The 21127-nt window shown below is 64.9% G+C and overlaps 1 protein-coding gene across 6 annotated transcripts; it reads right to left on the bottom strand.

Moving 5' to 3' along the window:
• Window positions 1-6: 6 nt before the first annotated feature.
• CASKIN1 (CASK interacting protein 1) lies at window positions 7-18417 on the bottom strand. 6 transcript variants are annotated; one of them, XM_086376230.1, is made up of 20 exons: window positions 17978-18206; window positions 12076-12127; window positions 11873-11970; window positions 11416-11561; window positions 11230-11325; window positions 10992-11122; window positions 10390-10498; window positions 10196-10304; window positions 10011-10105; window positions 9545-9662; window positions 8316-8417; window positions 8148-8236; window positions 7988-8072; window positions 7811-7902; window positions 6917-7027; window positions 6733-6834; window positions 5268-5406; window positions 3145-5190; window positions 2032-2452; window positions 7-1611 (listed from the first exon to the last, which is right to left on the bottom strand). In XM_086376230.1, the coding sequence occupies exons 1-20, from the start codon at window positions 18069-18071 to the stop codon at window positions 1515-1517; spliced, it is 4332 nt and encodes a 1443-aa protein (XP_086232356.1). In that variant the 5' UTR covers window positions 18072-18206; the 3' UTR covers window positions 7-1514. The 6 variants fall into 6 exon arrangements, with proteins under 6 accessions (XP_086232356.1, XP_086232354.1, XP_086232355.1 ...); XM_086376228.1 differs by having other exon boundaries at window positions 10011-10304; XM_086376229.1 differs by having other exon boundaries at window positions 7988-8236.
• Between the last annotated feature and the right edge of the window lie 2710 nt (window positions 18418-21127).

Raw genomic sequence — 21127 nt, 5'->3', positions numbered from 1 at the left:
GGCAGCTCCGTTTTCTGTTTATTGACAGCTGACAGTAGCTCCCTGCCCGGACCCCCCTCCCCACCTGCTAGCCCTGGTCCGGGCCACCCACTGCAAAGAGGCCAGGCAGATGCCCAGGCCCACCCACCTGGGGACGTGTTAGCACGTGACTGCTGGGAGGGGCCCCACATGCCCAGATACCACCTAGGCAGAACCCCTCCACCCACCCGAATCACAGTCGCTGGTTTTCGGCGTTTTTAATTCTCTTTTTTAAGAAATGTCAAAGTTGTGCCCAACACATGTGGATCAGCAAACACAACAGAGGAGGCCAGTCAGTACTTTTTTGGAGTGGGGGAGGAGAGAGAAGGCGAGAAGGGCCACACGACACGGCCTCGGCCCACAAGCAGAGCGTCTGGGAGCGGGGGTGCGGCGGGCTGGCTGTGTGGGGCCAGCTGGGGCCCCCGGGAGGGAGGGTCGGGCATACCCTCGCGTGTACCACACACAGCCTGGCATGCACGCCCTTCACCCACTGCTGTCACCCAGCTGACACACCCACGCTGTGCACACAGCTCCCTTGGAACCCAGGGGCACCCTCACACCAGCACCCCAGAGAGAGGTGGAACCCTGCCCACTGTCTCCACCAAACGGAGGACACAGCCCAGCGGCGAGCAAGGCACATCCTTCAGGTTCTTCAGACGCAGAGAAGTTAGGAGAGAGATCAGAGGGGAGGCCCTGGCAGAGCACGGACCCCTCCTCGGACCCCAGCCTGTTTGTGCTACTGGGCCAGGGATCTGGCCACTCTGGGACCGAGGGAGGAACGGATAGACAGACAGATGGCCAGGGCCTCTTGACAGCTTTTGTCTTGAACTAGACTCCAGCGTCCTTACAGTTGGTAAATGGTTTTCTATAGAATCAATAATATTTTTTCTTTCTTTAAATATATATTTGTTAAAGTTATACCTTTTTGTATCTCTGGGGAAATCTGCCTTAGCTCATTCCCAATAAATTAATACTCTTCGATAGCTTATATTCTGGGGGGGGGGGCGGGGAGAGGTGCTGTGGGGCAGGGGGCCCAACCCAGCCCCTTGTGCTGCGCAGGAGCGGCTGGCAGAGGTCCCCATCGGGCAGTTCTGTGCTGGGCATAGGCCTGTGCTCTGCCCCAGACTGGGGAGGGGGCTACAGTGGCTGCCCCCTGCCCACTGCCCCCGAGGGTGGGCCCAACCAGGGCTCTGGGCGGGGGTTCAGGAGCGGCCCCTCCCGCACCACGGCGGGCAGAGCCTGGCGGTGGGGACAGGCGGCCCAGCAGTTATTGCACGGGGAGGGGGCAGCAGCATCTGACCAGAGCCCTTGGGTCCCCCGGCCAGGCAGTCGTCCGGGCTGGGCCCGGCGGCAGGAGTTGTGCTTGTGCAGGAGCCTCGCGCCCGGCCCCCTGCGTCCCGCCCTCGCGACCCCGCCCGCCTGCCTGCTCACGCCGCGCCCAGAGGTGCCCATCCTGAGGTAAAGGTCAGCGTGCGGGCCCGACGTGGGCGGCCGCGTCACTCCAGCATGGCGTCCAGCTGGTCGGCCAGGTCGTCAAACATGCTGCCAATGTCGTCCAGGATGCTGCCGGTGCTCTTCTCCGCGGCCGAGGGGCTGCGGGCGGGCGCGGAGTGAGCAGGAAGGCCCGGAGCAGGGCGTTCCGCCCCTCCGCGCGAAGGCCGCCCCCTCGCGGACACCACGGCCCTCCCCCGCCCACGAGGGCTGACCGCCCAACTCATGGCCAGACCCCTCTCCGCCCATTCTGGTCCCGCCCCGCAGCATGGGGCAGGGCTAATTCAAGGCCACGCCCCCATGACGTCTGCCAGCCCAGGCCCCGCCCCACGCGCGGCCGCCTCTGGGGGACCGGGCCCCTCTCAGAGACCCCGCCCATGCCGGGCCCCGCCCCGCAGTATGGGGCGGGGCTAGTTCAAAGGCCACGCCTCTCCGGCGCGACTCGATCCCGCCCCCACAAGGCAGCCTACAGGTGAGCGGCAGCCTCGGCCTCGCGCAGGCCGCACCCGGTCCTGCACCTACCGCGAGCCCTGCGCGTCCTCCTGCCGGATCTTCTCTTCTACGGCTTGCAGCGCCGCCGCCAGGCACGCGCTCGTCTCCTCCAGCTTCTGCCGGGCGCTGTCCCCCGGCGAGGCGCCGTCGGGCGCAGCTGGGGGCCCTGTAGCCGCGGCGGCAGCGCGTGGCGGCTTGGCGGGCACGTGCAGCGCGGGCGCACCGGGCGACGGCGGCCTGGAGGGGCTGGCGGGGCTGGCGCTCAGCGCGGGCGGCGTGCTGGCCGGCTTGGCGAGGGCGGCGGGTTGCTGGCGCGCCGGCGAGGGCGCGGGCGACGGGCTGGAACTGCCCGACTGCAGCCCCGCCGCGGCTTTGGCCGGCTTTGGCGCCGTGGGCGGTGGCGGCGGCTTGGGAGACACGGGCGGCGGCGTGCCGTGCGCACGCTTCACCTCTGCGGGGAGGAGGAGATTCGCACCGGGGTGGGAGGTCGCGCGGCGCGCGCAAATCGCGCGCTGCCCGTCCCTACCCAAGCCCTGCCTAAACACTGCCCAAGGGCCCTGCTTCGCAACCGGGAGCGAAAACAACGCCCTCTGCACTGCAAGCCCGGCTTCAGCTCCAGCCCTCCGTGCCCCTCCCCACTGGGTCTCCCTGAGGCTGTGGCGGCGGGGGGGGGGGGGGGGGGGGCGCTTCCCTGCGCACACCTGTTTGGGTCACTGCTTCCAAACCCCGACCCATCCTCATTCCACCTCCATCCCCTTCCAGGTGTGGCCTGTTGTAGCCACTGGCCCTTCCGTTGCTTGAATGTCACAGGGACTTTGCACCTCTGACCTTTCTGTCTGGAAGCCTCTCCCCTCCCTCCCGTGCTGGGGTCACTCTACAGCCATGTCAGAGTCCCCCCGAACCCTCCGGCCTCCTGGGCCTGTCCTCCTTCCATAGGTGCTGCTATTTATGCACCTGTGCCTCCTCCACTGAGGACCTAAAGACAACTGTCCCAGCTCTGGGCTGATGGTCCAGGGCAGCTGGATGAGGGAGTCTGAAGATACCTTCCCACCCCACTCCCTCTGGCCTTCATCAGATCCAAGAAGCAGAAAACCCTGCAGACCGTGGTGTGGGACCCCTCCCCAGCTGGCTTCCTGCACCTACCTGGGCTGCTGGGACCTGGCAGCGGCACCTTCTTGGAGGCAGGTGTGGGTGAGCCCTGGATCTTGGGCACGGGCTGAGCCAGAATGGGCTTGGGAGAAACAGGTGGCTTGGCCAGCTTCCGGGCATCGCTGTCCGGCGGGGGCAGCGGGGGCAGGTGCATGAGGTCAGAGGGCGGGGGCTCAGCAGGCGGGGGTGGCGGGGGCAGCTCTGGGGGCCCAGCCTGCTCAGAGGCTGGCCGGCGGCGCACAGTGCCCGTTCCATTCTGGTACACGGACAGCGGTGGTGGGGGAGGCTCGGGACCTGCCTCCCGCTCCTTGACCTTGGGCCGGCGCTTGACCGTGTCAGACTCAGTTAGGATGAACTTGACGTTCTCCTGCTGGCTCTGCTTGGCCCGGATGCGCCTCTTGAGGGTGGCACTGGACTCCACCCTGGCTAGGGGCGGGCCCTCTGCACCCGCCTCGCCCTTGGCTGGACCTCGGGGCCGCTGCCGGGCGGCACCCTCTTCCACCAACTGGCCATGGTCTGCAGGCCCCGCTGGCTCTCCGGAACCCCGGCGAGCAGTGGCCAGGAGTCCCGTGACGGGCCCGCTCAGTGTGCGGCGCCGGTTCACCACCTCGCCGTCAGGTCCAATGGCCTCCTTGTGCTTCACTGAGGCCAGCACCGTGGCCACCCGGCCTGGCTCTGGGCTGGCAGGGTGAGGCATGGGATGGCCCTCAGGGGGCCTACGGGCTGCCCGGCCCCCACCCCCTATGGATGACAGCTCAAGCATGGCTGCGATGCTCTTCACGCTGCCGGCACTTCCTGTGTCCACGCTGCCAGCCAGGTCACTGGCCCGCCGGCGCTGCGCCCGGACCCCCAGCCGGCCGTCCTCAGCCCCGGCCCCCTCAGTCTCCGCGTCTGGCGCCGGCTCATCGGCCAGGTTGGCGCTGGCCATGGCGGAGCTGGAGCGCTTGGGTGGGGGTGGGGGCGGCCCCTTCTTCCGCGGCCGCACGGCAAAGGACTGGCTGCGGTTGACGTTCTTGTCTGCGCCGGCAGGCGCCCGCACCGAGTGGCTGCGGCCCACGCGCCGCTGGACCGTGGCGTAGGGCCCGGCGGCGGCCGGCACCAGCAACTCGTCCCGCTCCGGCTCGCTGTCCGACGCTGCGTAGCGATTCAGGCTGTGGGCGCGCTTCTTGGGCCTCCCTGGCTCTGCGTCGGCCTCGGGCGGCAGGCACAGCGTGGGCACCGGCGTGGGCACGGCTGCAGGTGCAGGCCCTGGGGCAGCCGGCCCAGCCTCACTCTCCACCGGTTGGGGCAGCACGTAGGCGAAGCCGCGGTGAGTGGGCGACTGAGGCAGCGAGCGGGGGGACATGGGTCGCTCCGTGGGCGGCAGCAGCTGAGGGGTGGGCTTCACCTTGGCTGTGGCTGGCGCTGGGCCATGAGGCCCCCCCAGGGCCTGCGGGGAGCTTGGCCGGGGTTTCGTGGGTGTCTGGGGGGGCGTGAAGTGGCTGGCCCCTGGCGGCAGGACCTGCCGAGGCTTGCCGGGCACCGGGGGCACGCTGGCCCGCTTGACACTGTGGCCGTGGCGGCTGGGCCGGGCTTCCTTGGGAGGGGTGCCGGGGGCCGGCCCCTCATCGAGCAGGTACTCCTGGCTCCGTGACATGGGGCTGCTGGGTCCCGGGGGCCCATCGCCCAGCAGCTCCTGGGAGCTGCTCATGTGCCGCGCCCTCCCCCCCAGGCTGGGCTCCTGCCGCCCTGAGGCCCTCGGGGTGGGCGGCAGGTGGTTGGCCGGCTTTTCAGCTGGGGCGGTGGCAGCAGCAGCCCCTTCGGCCGGGCCGGTCAAGGCCGCCTGCAGCTCCCCGCTGAGCTCGCTGTCCTGGAAGGTGGTCATCTTCGGAGACTGGCAGTCAGCCGGGGCAGGCTCGGGTGGGGGTGGCGACTCGATGGCCATCACCTCCAGCGACTGCGGTGCCTTCCGGCGCAGGGGTCCCCCCTCGTACTTGGCGTACTCTGCCTTCTGCAGCTCCGCCAGTTTCCGCACGGCCAGCATCAGCTTCTTCTGGTGGCCTGAGTTGGGGCGGGGCGCAGGTCAGGCCCGGGAGCACAAGGAGGGCGGGGCGGGGCGGGGCGGGGCGGGGCCTCACCCAGCTTGGTGATGCCGATCTCCTGCAGGTCCTCCCAAGTGATGTCCGTGATGAAGTCAATGTTCTCGTAGCCGTTGTCCACCAGCACCTTGTAGTACTGCGCCAGGCCGATCATGGACAGCCACACGGCCAGGTTTGCCTACGGGGCGGGGGACACAGAGGGCAGCCCAAGCTGGCTGCCCATACCCTGCCTGCTGCTCGGAACTGGTGGAGGGGTGGGCACCGGGCCAGCCCGGCACAGAGAGACGGAAGGACAAATGGACAGGCCGGAGGGGTCAGCACAGCCTTGACAGCACAGCCAAGGCCAGCGCACACACACGTGCGGACACAGGCAGACACACACAGAGGCGTGACCCTCTCCGCGGGATGCCCTCGGGGGGAGGGGGAGGAAGGCACTTCCTCACCTGCCAGGCAGGCCAGGCAGCCCTGGGGACGGCACCCACGTGGACACACCTCACGCGTCACGGACGCAGACACACAGCATCACCGACCAGCAACAGGTATACGCATAGCTTGCACCCCAGTCATCCATGGCACTGACACCCCTGAGTCACACTCACGCCCTCTCATCATTTCCCCACCATCCTCAGCCACACGTCACACAGCCTTGTCACACGCCTGTGCAAGTATCCGTGATGGAGTTCACCCAGAACCAGCCAGTGGCCCCCTGACCGGGATCCACCTATCCACATTCCCAGCTGGACATCACTCACACACCAACACAGCACTCGGTCACCGCCTGGGTGAGCAAGCAGAGTGAAGCCCCTGGGACCCAGGCGAGCTGGCTGGGAGGACCCCTGAGCCATGGACTGAGTGGGGCGAGGCAGGCAGTGTGGGTGAGGCGTGTGCACCCGCCTGTCCCACCCTGGGGGCCCTCGGTGGCCACAGCATCTCCCTCCTGGACGGTGGGAGCCAGAGGCCCAGAGAGGCGGTGCAGATGGGACAGGCCCCAGGTCCCCCTCTCCCATCCCGGAGCCTGTGCCTCCGCAGGGCACCCGTGCATGACAGCACAGGCCGAGGCCAGTGTGGCCATCGGTGGGCACTGGGCATGTGTTCAGTGCACGCATGCGGTCTGCGTGCTGAGGCCTGTGCTCACACACACCCTCCCTGTGCACGTGCCTGGGTATGTGCCTGGGTGTGTGGCAGCCCCCTGCGGTGTCTGGTGGGCGTGCATCGGGCAGCACTGCAGGGCGCTGGGTGGTGCCAACATCCCTGAGTGGCAAGTGTGTAGTAGAGACGGGGATGCTCCGGGCTCCAGGCTCCCCTTGCCCGAACAGCCTTCAGAGGAGGTCACCCCGGCCCCTGCCCGGGGAGGCTGGCCCAGGGGCCCCTGACAGACGAACAGAGGACACCCTCCGCTGTCCTCTCACTGGGCTCCCCAGAAGGCAGGGGAGGGCCGTGGCTATCTGTCCGTCTGTCGGTCTGCCCCTCCTGGGCTTGGCCACCAGGGTGCAGGGGGCCTTACAGGTTTGTGCTCGGGCAGCCAGTCCGGGAGGCTCAGACCACTGATCTCCGCGGTGATTTTCTTCCTGTGGCCGGGCTTGGTGACCCCGATGGCAGTGAGGTCCTGGGTAGAGGAGCTGCCTGTTAGCCAGAGGCTGGGGGCCCATCTCCGAGCCAGATGGTGGGCAGCTTTCTGGGCACCTCACCTCGGGGGTCATGCGGCTGATGGTGGGCAGGTCGTACCCGGCACTGATGAAGTTGGGGGCGTAGAGCTGCAGCTGGAACGTGGCAAGCCACTGGCTGACAGCCTCGGCGCCCTGGAAGACACAAGGCACCCGCTGCAGGCTCGCCCACCTGCCCCCCCGGCCAGGCGTGCACCCAGCCACCGCAGCGCCTCCTTCTCTGCTCAGCCGAAGACCACGCGGCGCGAGCTGCCGTCTGCTGGGCCGTCTGCAGCCGCCAGGCCCCCGTCAGCCTGGCCGGGTGCTCCTCCCTCTGAGTCCGGGGCTCCGCTGTCTCCGCGTCGTCCTACGTGTCGGCTGCCTGCTGTGATCTCCACCAGGAGGGTCCCGCCGCCGTCCACATCACAGGCCTCCCCAACCGCCCCCCTTTCCTGGACCAGGGCCACCCAGCCATGTGGCCCGTGACAGGGGCTCTGGGAATGGGGCCTCAGGAGGGGCCACTGACTGCTGCCGCCCACGCGGGAGGTGGGCTCTGCCTGGGGGGCACGCAGGAGGACTCAGCCAGCAGTTCACGCCTGCCCTAGCACGCAGGTGCACGCACATGGACCCGACTCACCCCCACATACGCTTCCACTCGTCTCGCACCCACACCCTCCACATGCACACACAGGTGCACCCATGCCCAGACTGCAGTCACACTAGCCACACACAAACACACCCCCTACTCGCCTCACACTGTGTCACACTTTTACACACACTGGCTTACACGCACAGCCTGCACAAGAGACAACAGCTACGCACACAGACTGACAGACCAACAGAAGGACGGGCCTGGCCCATCGAGGGTGCTGGCCGTGCTGTGGCCCAGCCAGGTGGGCTTCCCCGGCCCCCGCCCCTGCAGCTGCCCTGGCCCTGTACCTTGCCTTCGGATGCTGCCTCCAGCTTCTTGGGTGGCTGCTCCCCATAGCCCGGCCCCGCGTGGGCCGCTGGAGGCTGGGCCCGGGTCGCACCTAGGGACGAGAGGGTTTGGAGGGGTGAGGGCTGCCTGGGGGCTACCTCCGCACCCAGCCAGCAGTGCCGTGTCCTTGCCCTTACCTGCAGGGCCCTCCGGAGGCTTGACCGGGCTGTCCCCGGGGCTGGAGTCGGACACTGGCTTCTGGGAGAGCACCGTTGCCAGGAGCTGGAACCCAGACAGGATGGCTGACCAGTGCTGCTCCGGACCCAGGCACCCCGGCCCTGCTGCCACCCCACCTACCTTGACCCCTTCAGAGCCAGCGTGCAGGGTGTGGCCCCCGACGCTCCGGCCCCCAGCCACGCTGCTCAAGCTGCCGCTGCGGTCCCCGCCTGCCCACAGGACAGAACAAGGTCAGCCGCCGCCCGCCCCACTCCACCCCACCGCCTCCCCCCAAGGCCCCCCACCCACCTGCAAAAGGCTTCCTCAGCACCCAGATCTCCTCGGGGGGCACAGCGGGCCCCGTGGAGCTGCCTCCCTGGGGTGGACTTGGTTCAGCACCTGCTCGGGGACCTGCAGGCCGAGCACAGCTGCCCTGAGCCCTGGACCGGCTCCAGGGCCTGCGTAGAGTAGAGGCCAGACACGCACACACACATGCACACATGCATGCATACACACAGTCCCGTGCACACAGAGACACACATGTGCACACATAGACACACATGCACAGAGGTGCACACAGGCACACACATGCGTACACACACACGCACATGCACACAGAGACACACGCATGTGTGCACACGCGCACACAGGCCGGGAGGCTCAGCGCCAGCTCCTCCTCCCCGGCTGTCTCCAAGGAGCTGAGAGACCCTCAGAAGACCCCTCCCAACCCTGGACACTGGCGAGCAGGAGAGCAGGGCAGAGCGGGGTGCAGGCCAGGCTATTCTGCCAGTGGTCCAGTATGTGGAGGTGGGGGTTCGCAGGAGGGTACAAACCCCTCTGATAGGGGAGCAGGGGGAAGAGGTCCCCAGGAGCCTGGGGCCAGGGCACTTGATGACCTTGGGTGGACTGACCGACCACACCTCCTAGCTGGCCCCCCTCTGCCCTCTCACCGGCCTGTCAACCTCCATGTCCTCTGTACAGGATAAGCCCGTCACACCCGTACCCCACCTGAAGCCATTCCACAGCCCTGTGGCTTCCTATGCCCCTCGCTCTGTCACCAAGTCAGCCGCCCTGGGCTCTGGACCCTCACACAGGTCACACTCTGCCCTGCCTGAGCGTCTCTGCATGTGTGGTTCCCGCTACCCCAAAGTCGCCGCCTGCAGCTTGCTCCCTCCCACTTCTCAGGGCCTTGTCCGTCCACTGTCTGAAGCATGTCTCCATCTGCAATGTCTGGGTCACTGGTCGGCACATTTCCCTCCATGCTGACTTCACTGTCCTGTGCTCCCCTCCGCCCAGGGCAAGCTCCTTGAGAGCAGGAACGAGGCCATTTGGGTGATCGTCTATTCCTCAAGCCTGGCGTGCAGTGTCTGCTGAATCAATGAAGGACCAGGTCTGGGGACCCGGATAAGAGAGCTGGCAGGACAAATCCCGGACCTCACACCCAGTGATGGCGGGAGCTCATGGCCCCAGCCCAGCCCGCAGCACACCGTGTACATGCTCCTGTCTGGCCACGAGCCTCTGGCCTGGGCTGGACTTGCCTGCTCGCTTGACGATGGCCTCGCCCAGGGAAGATGGGAAGTAGCCCACACGGTCATTGCCTGTCCTGTTGTCATGGATACAGCCCTTCCAGCGACCATCTGGGTGCTGCTCAAGGACCTGGCCGGATAAGGTGAGGGGAGCACACTCAGGGGGGACTCCCCTCCGGGTCAAGTGGATAAGATGAGGGGAGCACGCTCAGGGGGGACTCCCCTCCGGGTCAATGGATAAGGTGAGGGGAGCATGCTCAGGGGGACTCCCCTCTGGGTCAATGGATAAGGCGAGGGGAGCACACTCCGAGGGACTCCCCTCTGGGTCAATGGATAAGGTGAGGGGAACACACTCGGGGGGACTCCCCTCTGGGTCAAGTGGATGGGTGGCCTGGGCCCCCCCAGTCCTTGCCAGGCGTTGGGGGCAGCATCCCAGGCCCCTCTCAGCCCTGCTCCAGCAGCCCCGGACCGTCCTTACTGTGATGATGTCCCCAGCTTTCACGTTGAGGCTGGTCAGGTCATAGTTGTTGCAGTAATCCTTGGTCGCCCGGACCTGCAGGGCCGCCGAGGCCTCTGGGGACACAGGAGGTGGCAGACCCCCCGGTCCTGTGAGCCGGCCCAGCCCCGGCCCCGCCCCAGCCTCCCGGCCCCGCCCAAGCCCACCTCGCAGCAGCTGCTTGATCTCCTTGCTGGCCTGGGAGGTGGTGAACTGATGCACAATGTCCAGGGCAGTCTGGCTGTAGGTGTTTCTCACATGGGCGTTGATCCCATTCTGCGTGTGCCAGAGAGTGAGGCCTGTCAGGAGCCCCCTCCGCCCTCGCCTGATCCCCGCACCCTGTACCCTGGCCCCGACTCACATCCAGCAGCAGCCGAACCACCTCCGTCTTCCCACAGAGTGCGGCCTCGTGCAGGGCGGTGCCGGACTTGGTCTGGCGGTTAATGTCGATGCCGGCTTGGAGCAGCAGTCTGGCAGGGTGGCAGGGGGAGCAGGCAGGGCCTTGCATGCGAGTCCACTGGCCCGGCACCCCAAGTCGGCCTCTGACTCCTGGGGGCCCAGAATGAGCCAACCCGACCCCACCTCCCCGACAGGATGGCCTCCGCCAGTGACCAGGAACTTGCAGGAGTCCCCCTCCCAGTGCAAATCCTTCACATTCTGGTCTTGTCTCATCTCAGGACAAGCAGTGCTTCGATGCGCACTTTGAACATGGGGAAACAGAGGCTCAGAGACGCCGAGAGTCACCACAGGGCCACCTGGCAGGTGGCACAGGCTGGGAGGCTGTAGAAGCCCACTCCCTAGCCCCCACTGGGGCATCCTCTACGGGGGTGGCTGGAGGCATCCCTTGTACCAGAGGCCTGACCACATCCCCATGGCTTCCCGGCCGCTCCGGTCTTACTGCCAAGCCAGGAGCAGGCACCGCGAGGCAGAGAGCCCCTCACCCCGCCCCCACCCTGGCCATACCTGATGATGTCGATGTGGCCGTTCTTGGCTGCCAGGTGCAGGGGACTGGTGCCGTTGGGGTCGGTGGTGTCTCCTGGCCGGGGCTCCAGCAAGGCCGTACACATGTTGCTGCTCAGAAGCAGCTGGACCACCTGGAGGGAGGGGTGAAGAGTAGGGGGCCCAAGAAATGGGGTGGGAGGCCCCTAGGAGAAGCAGACGGAGCAGATGGAGTCGCACTCAGCTCCCCGGGGAGACTTACCCCGACGCGGCCAAACTCACAGGCCAGGTCCAGGGGCGTCTTGCCCGAGTTGTCCACCATGCAGGGGTTGGACTGGTGCTGCAGCAGCATTTCAGACTGCAGGGACCACAGGCACGGTCAGGCCTGGGGTGTCCATCAGGCTCCTGCTGCCCCAGGTGCCCTGTCGCCCCCAGGGGCAGTCCTTACCACATCATAGTGACCGTGCTGGGCCGCCAAGTGCAGGGGGATGTGGCCCTCGTCGGATGGGATGTTCACCGCTGAGCCCGCCTTCAGCACCAGCTTCATGGGCTCCTTCCGGCCCTGCCAGGCCGCGTAGTGCAGAGGCCGCATGCCTGGGGGGGTGGACGGGGGAAGTTGGGAGCTGGAGCTAGACCCTGCCCCTGACCCCAACCCTGACCTCCAGGACGCTGACCCCACGAGAAGCTGCCTCGACCCAGACCAGGACCCTAGGCTGACCTCAGTTGAGGGACCATGGAGGCCTCCAGGGTCCCTCCAGGGTTAAGCTCTGATCTTAACCCCTGTGCCCCTGGCTCCAAGATCCCTGGCCTTTACTGTCCACTTCCATCACTAATTTACAAGCTCCAAGAGGACAGTGGTTTTTATCCACTTCGCTCACTGCCATGTCCTGCCTGGCAGGCCTTGCCTTTGTTGTCCTTGATGTCCACAGCAGCCTGGGCCTCCAACAGCAAGGTGATCAGCTCTGTGTTGCCATTCAGGGCCGCGTGGTGCAGGGCTGAAAAGCTGCAACGGGTGATGGACACATGTGGACAGGTGCCGGACACCCCCCTGCCCTAGGAGTCCCTGACCCCCACACCAGACTGATGCCTCCCAGGGCTGAGAACTCACCCATCAGGGTCTTGGAAATTGACATTGATCTTCTTGGTGGAGCCCAGGAGTTCTGCGGAGGGGAGGAAACACGGTGAAGGAGGCCCACCTGGGGCCCAGCCCCCTCTAGGCAGCCCGAGAGCAGCTGGCTAGCTCTCTGGCAGGCTCAGAGCCAAAGCTATCTAGGGCTTCAGTCTAGAAGCGTTCATTCATTCCGCTGTGCTCCCTGCACCCAGCACCAGGTACCAGCTTTCGGACCTCAGTTTCTCACTGAACTGAGATGCTGGGAGGTTTCCCCAGGCCAGGACCTGTCTGAGAGGCCGGGGCTGGGCGCCCACACAGGCGCACACATGTGCACACGAAGCCCTCCCTGGGGACGCCGGCTGAGCCCCTGCCAATGGTGGGAGGGAGAGAGCCAGCCCAATCTGTCTCTCAGAAGGGCCCAGATGGGCCCGGGGGCGGCCTGCCACACCCGGAAACAGGGGTATCTCTGCGGGAGAGCCGCACTTCCAGGGTGCAGCCTCCCCCAGCTCCAGCCCCAGGCCTGGCCAGTGTGGATGCACCCCATCCAGCCAGGCGGGAAGGGGAGGCCGACAAGTGGGCCCATGCCTCTGGGCAGCCACGCGATAGTGACCCCCTCATCGGCCTGCCTGAAGCCCTCCCTCGGACGCCCTCCTCCACAGTCCTGGCCTCCACTGGGCGCCGGCCAGAGGAGCAGAGCCCACCGATGCTCTCCCCACGGGCTCAGGTCCAGCCGGACTCGGGCCAATCCCCTGCCTGTCTGGGCCATGGTTACATAACCCATTTGTGGGTCAGTCACTCTGTGAAGGAGGGGCTGGCAAGACAGAAGCCCCTTTGTCCAGGCCCAGGACAGGGATGGGGGCAGGAGCCCGAGGGAGTCGGGGCTCAGAGGGGCTGCTGCAGGGCCGCTTAGTGACCCATGGCAGCCCCAGCCGCCCCAGCCTCGGTTCTCAGCTGCTGGATGTGGGGCGTGAGGCCCCCCGGTGGCCCACAAGGCCCGCAGAATCAGACAGGCCTCTGCCCCTTACTAGCCCTGTGGCCTGGGCCGTGAGCTCGGAGGGTCTAACGGGCCGGCCTCGCAGGTCCAAGGGCTCAGCACGTGGCCGTTGCTGACACAGCTCCACAGGGCTCCTCCCCACCCTCCCCAGGGAGGGGCTCTTCCGGCCAATAGCCCAGGAGCAGAGGCTCCAGGACCAGCGGCGTCTCCACCCCCGCCCCCGCCCCGCTCAGACGCGTGGCTGATGCTGGAGTCTGTCTCAGTTTGCACCAGTGCCGCTGGTGGTCCAGGGCAAAACCTTGGAGGCAGCCCTGGGTCCTTATGTCTTCATTGGTAAATCCTGTGGGCTCTGCCTTTAGAACCCGTTTAAAGCACGCCCAGAATCCTATCCTTTCTCGGTCGCAACATCCCCAGCCCACACCAGGTCAGCATCTCTCGAAGGACCACAGCCACCTCCTCTCCACTGGCCTCCCCACTTCCAGCCTGTCGCCTCCACACCCACTGAGGTCGGTGGGGCCCCCCCGAGGACACGCGTCTGATCCTGCTGCTCCCGTCTCACTGGGGTTAGAGGCCGAAGCTGGACACGCTTCCCCCTCACCCCTGCTCCAGTCGCCTGAGCCTCCTCGACGGCACTCCAACGCGCCTGCCTCTGCTGCCACAGGGCCTTTGCACAAGCTGTGTATGTGGAGAGGGCAGGCGTTATTCTTCCCTCTTCCCATGACTCCCTCTTCATATCCTCCAGGCCTTTATTCAAGACCTGCTTGTCAAAGCCTCCTCACTCCCATCTAAAATGGTAATTATCTGGGAGTTCTCTGGGAGTCCAGTGGTTAGGATTCAGGCCCAGGTCCAGTCCTTGGTTGGGGAGCTAAGGATTCTGCAAGCCACGAGGCGTGGTCAAATAATTTTAAAAATTGTTCGTGTTCAGTTGCTCAGTCATGTCCGACTCTTTGCAACCCCATGGACCGCAGCACGCCAGGCTTCCCTGTCCTTTGCTATCTCCTAGAGTTTGCTCAAACTCATGTCTTTTGAGACATCTCATCCTCTGTCGCCCCCCTCTCCTGCCCTCAGTCTTTCCCAGCATCAGGGTGTTTTCCAATGAGTAAATAAAATGGTAACCTCCCACCCCGTCCTGTGTCTGTGTCTTTTTCTCTTTAACTCCCATTACCTTTTTTATTGTCCACCTCCATCACTACATTACAAGCTCCAAGAAGACATGGTTTTTGTCTACTTTGCTCACTGCCGTATCCTTTCAGCTAACACAGTGCCGGGCACACACGAGGCGCTCAGTGCCTGGTGACTGAACTGAACCCTCATCCCACATACTCCATCCACCTGCCAGGCCTGGCTTCAAGTGTGAGACCCGTGTGGCCACTCAAGAGGAGCCACGCGCTGGGTGGACACTCTGCCGCCACTGTCTAGAGACAAGGCAGCCCCTCTTTTTGTCCTGCACTGGGCTCTGTGAACTATGCGGCCGGGTGGGCCGCAGTCCCTGCTGCATAGCTGAACAGAGCCCAGGCGTTGGTGGCCCACTAGGGACCCCCGCCGCACTCAGGGCTGCGCTCAGCACCTTCTCGTGCCAGAAGGCTCTGCCCGACTCTAATGTTGCTGCCCCCATACCCTTAGTTCCAGTGTAGCCAGGCTCAGATTCTCCCCAGAGCCTCCCCGGGCCAGCTCACTCTCCCTCCAGCAGCAGGCACCCAGGCAGCTGCTCCAGGAGCTCCGAGCAGAGGCGGAGGCCCGGCCACGCCCGCAGGTGCTGAGGTCTCAGAGGGGCTGGAGGTCAAGGCCCAGAAGTGACACACACTAGTGGGGAGGAGGCGTCTGCATCCGGAAGGGGACCACCCCCCACAGGAGGAGGGGGCTGCTTGTAAGGTCATCTCCCCCCTCCCTGGGCTGGTCTCCTCAAAGTGCTGGAACTGGATGTAGGTGGGCTTGAGGCCTTGGAGCACCCCCATGGGGACACTGGGCATCCAGGAAGCCCCCACAGCGGCAGCCTGCCTGGGGCTGGGGGCTGCACCTTGCAGAGACGGGTGTCCTGAGTGAAGCTGGTGCAGAGCAGGGCTGCCCAGGCCTGGGGGCTGTGGGCACAGAGCGGAAGGTACCAGGAGCTCCTCGCCCTTCCCACGAGGCACCGAGTCCTATGGCTTACCGCTGGTCACGGGACATGCACCTGGCCCCTGACCCCCAGAACTCGGGCTCTCCTGTGGCCCCCACCTCTAATTATTCTCCTGCGACCACCCCAACCTGGGAGGCCAGTTGCAAACTCCAGCTGCAGATGCCTCCGGGGAGATGACCCCAGACCCTCTTCCGCCCTGTCCTCATAGCCTCCCTCCACCTCCCTGCCAGGGACTCCTCCAGCCACGGAAGCCACACACAGGCCACATCCGTGCCCTCCAGGGAGGGGCCTCGGCCTCCTCTGCTCCCATGTCAGCCTGGCTGTACCCCGTGGCCTCCAGCAGCGCGAGGCCCCCCTACGCCCCCAGGGCAGGCAGCACCGAGCCAGGCGCTGGAGGGCAGCTCTCCGGGGCTAAGGTGAGCGAGCATGGGAGCACCTGCGTGTAGTCTCCAGTAAATCTGAAGAAAGGGGAGGCGGGGCCCGGAGGAAGGACAGGGCGTCCCCGTACCCCAGAAGGCCAGCCCCCACCCCAGCAGCTTCCCTTCCAAGCAGAGCGGTCTCTTCTTCCCTCCAAGGATGACTGCTAAGGGTGGCAGCCCGTGCATATGAGCGGAGGCTCCCTTCAGGCGGGATGGGGGAGCCGCCAGAGCCCGGGGTGACGCTGGGTGGGGGGTGGGCTGAAGTGAAGGTGTCAGTGCCGGGAAGGGACTGTGGAAACAAGGGTCGTGGGAACACCTTTAGAGTTGGGGGGCCCCAGGGAGCACGGCCGGATGCCCCCCACCCCGTGGCCCAAACTCCAGCTGTACTTTGCTGAATCAAAATACATCTTACTCCAAAGCAGGCCAGTGTTGCCATGACAACTGAGCTAATTCATGGAGGGATTTCTCCATCTGATTTATTACGCCCGCCCCTGTGAGTCAGAGAGCCCAGATTCAGGGGCCAGGGCAGGTGTCTCTCCTACCCGGGGACCAAGCCACACAGGGGCGAATGCAGAGATCCACGTGGGGACACAGGTGGATGTAAAAGCCCCACATATCTCCCCGGGGGCCAGAGTGGAAGACAGGAGGAGTTCCCAAACCTGACGCCCCCACTTCCTCCACGCACCGGCCCTGGGCTGTCTAGGAAATGGCCATGGTGGCTCAGACAGTAAAGAATCTGCCTACAATGCGGGAGACTCAGGTTTGATCCCTGGGTCGGGAGAAGCCCCTGGAGAGGGGAATGGCAACTCATTCCAGTATTCTTGCGTGGAGAATCCCATGGATCCCAGAGAAGCCTTCCAGAGAAGCCTGGGGGGCTACAGTTCATGGGCTGGCAAAGAGTCTGACACGACTGAGTGACCAACACTATCACTACTAGCCCTTCCTGAGAACACACGAAGGCCTGGGCTCCCTGCACACTCTCACTGTTCTTAAAACAAGGCTGTGGGGCAGGGACCACTGAGGGTCCCATCCCACAGATGAGGAGACCCGAGCTGTCTGCACCCAAGGTCGGCTGGCCACTAGGTGGAAGTCTTTGCCTTGCTTTCACCTCTCATCCCTTCTCCTGCTTTTGAGGCTCAGCTGAGGCGGCCTCTGCCTGAAAGCCCTGCCTTTCTGGGCCCTGAGGCCCTGAAGCCGGTCCTCAGTGGCAGCCCGCCCCTGGGCCCCGGGTACGGAAGGCTGGGCCAGCCTGTGCCTGTGAAGCACACAAGTGCAGCTCTCTAACCGCACAGGGTAGACAAGGAGCGGCCAGGCGGGGCTGCGGTGGGAGGGGTCTTCCTGGGACTCAAGGAGCTGCTCCCCAACTGCCCCAGGGGCCGTCTTAGTTCTCAGCATCTCGCCTGGAGAGAGGGGAGGGGGCTTCCCTCGCTTACACACCGTCCCAGGGGATGGCATGGGGCGTGGGCCACTCAGACCCCACCTGCGACCCACAGGAGGCCAGCCGGTGCCCTCACAGGTGCCCTGACACACTGACACGGCCATACGTGCGCAGCCGCACACGCCCTTCCGTCCATCCCCAGCGTCCCGGGGGAGGCTCTGAGCTGAGCTGGGATGAGTGCTAGAATCAGGGCTCCAAGCTCCTAAGCGTCCCCCGAGGCGCCCACAGCCCCAGTTCAGGAAGACCAGTGGGAGACCCCCTCCCCTCCCAGCCCCCTTTCCCAGCAGGGAAGCCAGAGAGGGCCAGGATGGCACCTGCCGGCAACTCAGCCTGCCTGGGGCTGGGCGACCTTGGGCCTCGGCTCCCCCTCCGGTAAACGGCCCCCCGCCGGCCATGCCTGGGCAGCCACACCCCCAGCGTGGTCCTTCCCCCCCTCCCTGCCAAGCCTGTTATTAAACACGGGGCGGGGAGGGGTCTGACAGAGACTGTCGGCCCTGTAGTCGCCCCTCACCGCAAGGCGCCCCTCCTTCTCTCCATGGCGTTGTGGTGGTGGTGGGGGGGGAGCAGCCTCGCCCTTTAAAGGCCCAGCAGAGACCTCCAGCTGTCAGCCCGCAGCCCGGGAAGGGAGGGGATCGCAGGCGGGAGAGACGTTTGCGAACGCCTGCGGCCAGGGAGGCGGATGCCGCCAGGTGCCCGCTGCGGGGCTCGGGGTGACGGCCGGGTGCTCGAGGCCGCCCCTCCTTCAGCGCTGGCCGCAGGGGGCGCGGACCGAGGGTCCGGGCGCTGCTGGCCCCGCCCCGCCCCCCGGGACTCGAGAGCATCCCCCTCCGCGGCCGGCGCCGGGCGGGGTGGGGGGCTCGGCGCTGGAGACGGCCCCGGGGCGCGCCGCCGCTCCCGCCCGCCCCCAGCGCCCCCGCGCCCCCCGGACTCACTGGCCTTCCCGGGCCGCGGCCTCTGCAGCAGCCTCTGCGCGGTCCCCACGTCCTCCGCCTTCACTGCCTGCACCAGCTCCTGCTCCTTCCCCATGGCGCGGCCGGGGCCGCAGCGACGCGGCTGCGCTCCGTGCGCTCGGCGCGGCTCCGAGGCGGCGGCGGCGGCCCCGCGGCACCGGCCGCCTCCTCCGCCCTCCCCCGCCGCCTCCTCCGCCGCCCGCTCCCCTCGCAGTCCTCGGGCTCCGGCTAGGGATCGGGCTCCCGGCGCGGAGGGGGCGGGGAGCGCGTCACGGGCGGGGGGCGGCCCGGGGGCGGGGGCCGGCGGCGGCGGGCGTGAGGCGGGGGCGCGGCACCTGGCGCCGCCTCCCGGACGCCTGGGTCCCCCTCCTGCGGCCGCTGACCTCGGTGCGCCCGCGCCGGCCGCGCGCCCGGCTCCTTGGCTCCGCCCCTACCTCTGGCTCCGTCCTCCCGAGACGCCCCCTCCCCACGTGCGGGTCGCGCGGCTCGGGCCTGGCCTCTGCGGACACCCCGCGGCCCGGGCGATGGCCGGGGGACTGGACGCTGAGCCCCGACTCGGCGGCGACGCCAGGCAGAGCCCGAGAGCCTTCCAGAGGCTGCGGGACCCACGGGAGGAGGGACTCCGGTAGTGGGCGGGTGGGGACCCGGGCACCGAGAGACCCGGGCACCGGGCGCGGGAGCCGGGCCGCCAGAGGCTGTCAGACATTTCTGGCCCGTGGCTCCCGTGGGAGGTGTCGAGGGACTGTGAAGAGGAATCTCCCAGTAATGAATTCGGTGTCAGGGAACCCGAACACCCCCAGCCCAGCAACTGCACCTTCGCGCCCTGCTGTCTCCAGCTGTCTCCACAAACAATGCTCCACGACCCCCGCCCCCGCCTCAATCTGAACCCCGACCTCAGGCACCTGCCCATCACCAGCCGGGGTTCAGCCCCCTACCCCTACCACTAAGAGGGACTGGGTTCCCTCATCCCCGGCACCGAGTGGGATGTAACTCTTCAGATCCACAAGCCGGTGGGGGGCGGGCTTCAGTACCCCCACCTTCAGCACCAGTGGGGTCACAGCCCTGCCCAGCAGCAACCTGAACCCCTACACAAGCCTGCTTACCCCCCAGCCTCCGGCCACAGCTTCTGACAGCCCCCCACTCCCCCTACACACAGGTCTCATCCTTCTGACCTCGACCTTCTCGGACCCTCACCTTGTCATGGCTGCAGTATTCTAAAGACAGAGCAGCTCAGACTCTTTGCTCATTTGCAAGGACGGGCAGATGACTCCCCTCCACGCAGCTTTGGGAAGGTTCACACACATGATGGCGGGATGCCCCTCTCCCACCCAGATCATCAAGCTGGTCCAGGAAGAAGGCAGCCAGAGGGTGGAGGAGGGTGAGCAGCAGGCACTGGAATTCCCTGATCTGGGCAGCCAGTCAGTCCCCTCTGTAGGGTCTCCCATGAAGTTAGGGAGCAGGCCGATGTCTTACGTCCACCAGGGTCCCTAAACACAAGGGCCTTTCCCCCCACCCTTTATGGTTACCAATTTCTGGGCACCTGCTGCGTCAGGCACTGAGCTGGTCACTTCATAGGTGAACCTGGACTTACTGTACCCTTTTCACAGATAAAGATTTAAGTGAGGCTCAGAAAAGCCAAGTGACTCACCTGAGGTCCCAGAGTCTCCAGTTCATGAGTCTGAGATCTGAACCCACAGCCCCCTCTGCATTTGTCCTAGTTCTCCCTCTTACCAGATTTGCTTTTCCAGTCACTTTGTCCTTCTGTGTCTTGATCCCTGCTCCGTAAAATAGGGAGTGATACCTCCTTGTAGATTATTTGAGGATTAACTGTGGTGCTACCTATAAAGCACTTTGCTGTAGAACGTAATAACTGCTCAGCAAATCGCTTCTGTGGGTATTGTGATATTCCCCATCTAGGTAGCAATTGCATTTTATTCATCTTCAGAGCTTAACAGTGTGCCTAGCACACAGGAAACATTACCAAAAAAGTTAGTTAGCGCCCTTACCACTATTTTTATGTTTTGGCTGGCTGAGACAAACCATGAACTGTGGTGTCGGAGAAGGCTCTTGAGAGTTCCTTGGACAGCAAGGAGATCAAACCAGTCAATCCTAAAGGAAATCAAACCCAAATATTCACTGGAAGGACTGATGCTGAAGCTGAAGCTTCAACACATTGGCCACCTGATGCGAAGAGCCGACTCATTGGAAAAGATGCTGGGAAAGATTGAAGACAAAAGAGAGTGACAAAGGATGAGATGGTTAGATGGCACATCAACTCTATGAACGTGAGTTGAGTTTGAGCAAACTCCGGGAGATGGTGAAGCGTAGGGAAACCTGGTGTACTGCAGTTCATGGGGTTGCAGAGTCTGTTCAGACTGAGTGACTGAACAACAAGAAAGCAAATCACTCTGGCCTGAGCCTAAGATTTTCAGGGCTTGGGGCAGGAGTACGAACAGAGGCCCACACACCAAATGTCTAAGAATTTAAACATTATAAGTTGTGCTAATATTAAATAGAATATGTTCTATCATCCTACCTTGACAAATACACCTTCATCATACCTGAAAGGCCAAGTCCTAGTTTAGAATGATCACATAGCTCTGGAAAATGAACTGGCCCTGCCTCTAGCTGCCTCACCTCCATTCTCTGCCCACCTCCACTCTAGACAGCTAACAGGTAGCTGATAGACCTGGGGGTGGGCAACTTGCTATGTGGCGCATCATCCTTTCAGGACAGAGCTGGGAAGAGAGCTGACAGATTCTGCTTGATTCGTCCTGGTAGGTGAGGCTAATGCCCTAGGAGGAATCAGGCATTCTAGATCCGCTACCAACCAGCCCAGAGAACCTGGGACAAGCTCCCTATGCTCAGCTGGCCCATCTGTAAAATGGGCCAGCAGTTCCGCCCACAGTCCACGGCTGATGGACGGGTCCACCTGGAAACAGAGATGTGAACCTTCCTGGGGTCCCCCCATCCCAGGGATGGGGGCGACAGAAGGGGCCATCTGCTTTGGCCAGGGATATGAGGATGCAGAGGCGTGGGACCTGGGCAGCCCTCCAGGAAGTCGGGGCTGGGAGGACGATCCCAGGAGGAGGGGCCGCTGAACCAGCAGATTTGCTGAGGCTCAGCCTGGAG

Source organism: Bos grunniens, chromosome 25 (genome assembly GCF_055505025.1).
Source record: "Bos grunniens cultivar Pamir isolate PY7600 chromosome 25, Bosgru_T2T1.0, whole genome shotgun sequence".
Taxonomy (NCBI): Eukaryota; Metazoa; Chordata; class Mammalia; order Artiodactyla; family Bovidae; genus Bos; species Bos grunniens.
Note: the sequence above shows the minus strand (reverse complement) of the source record. Positions and strands in the feature narration are given on the sequence as shown.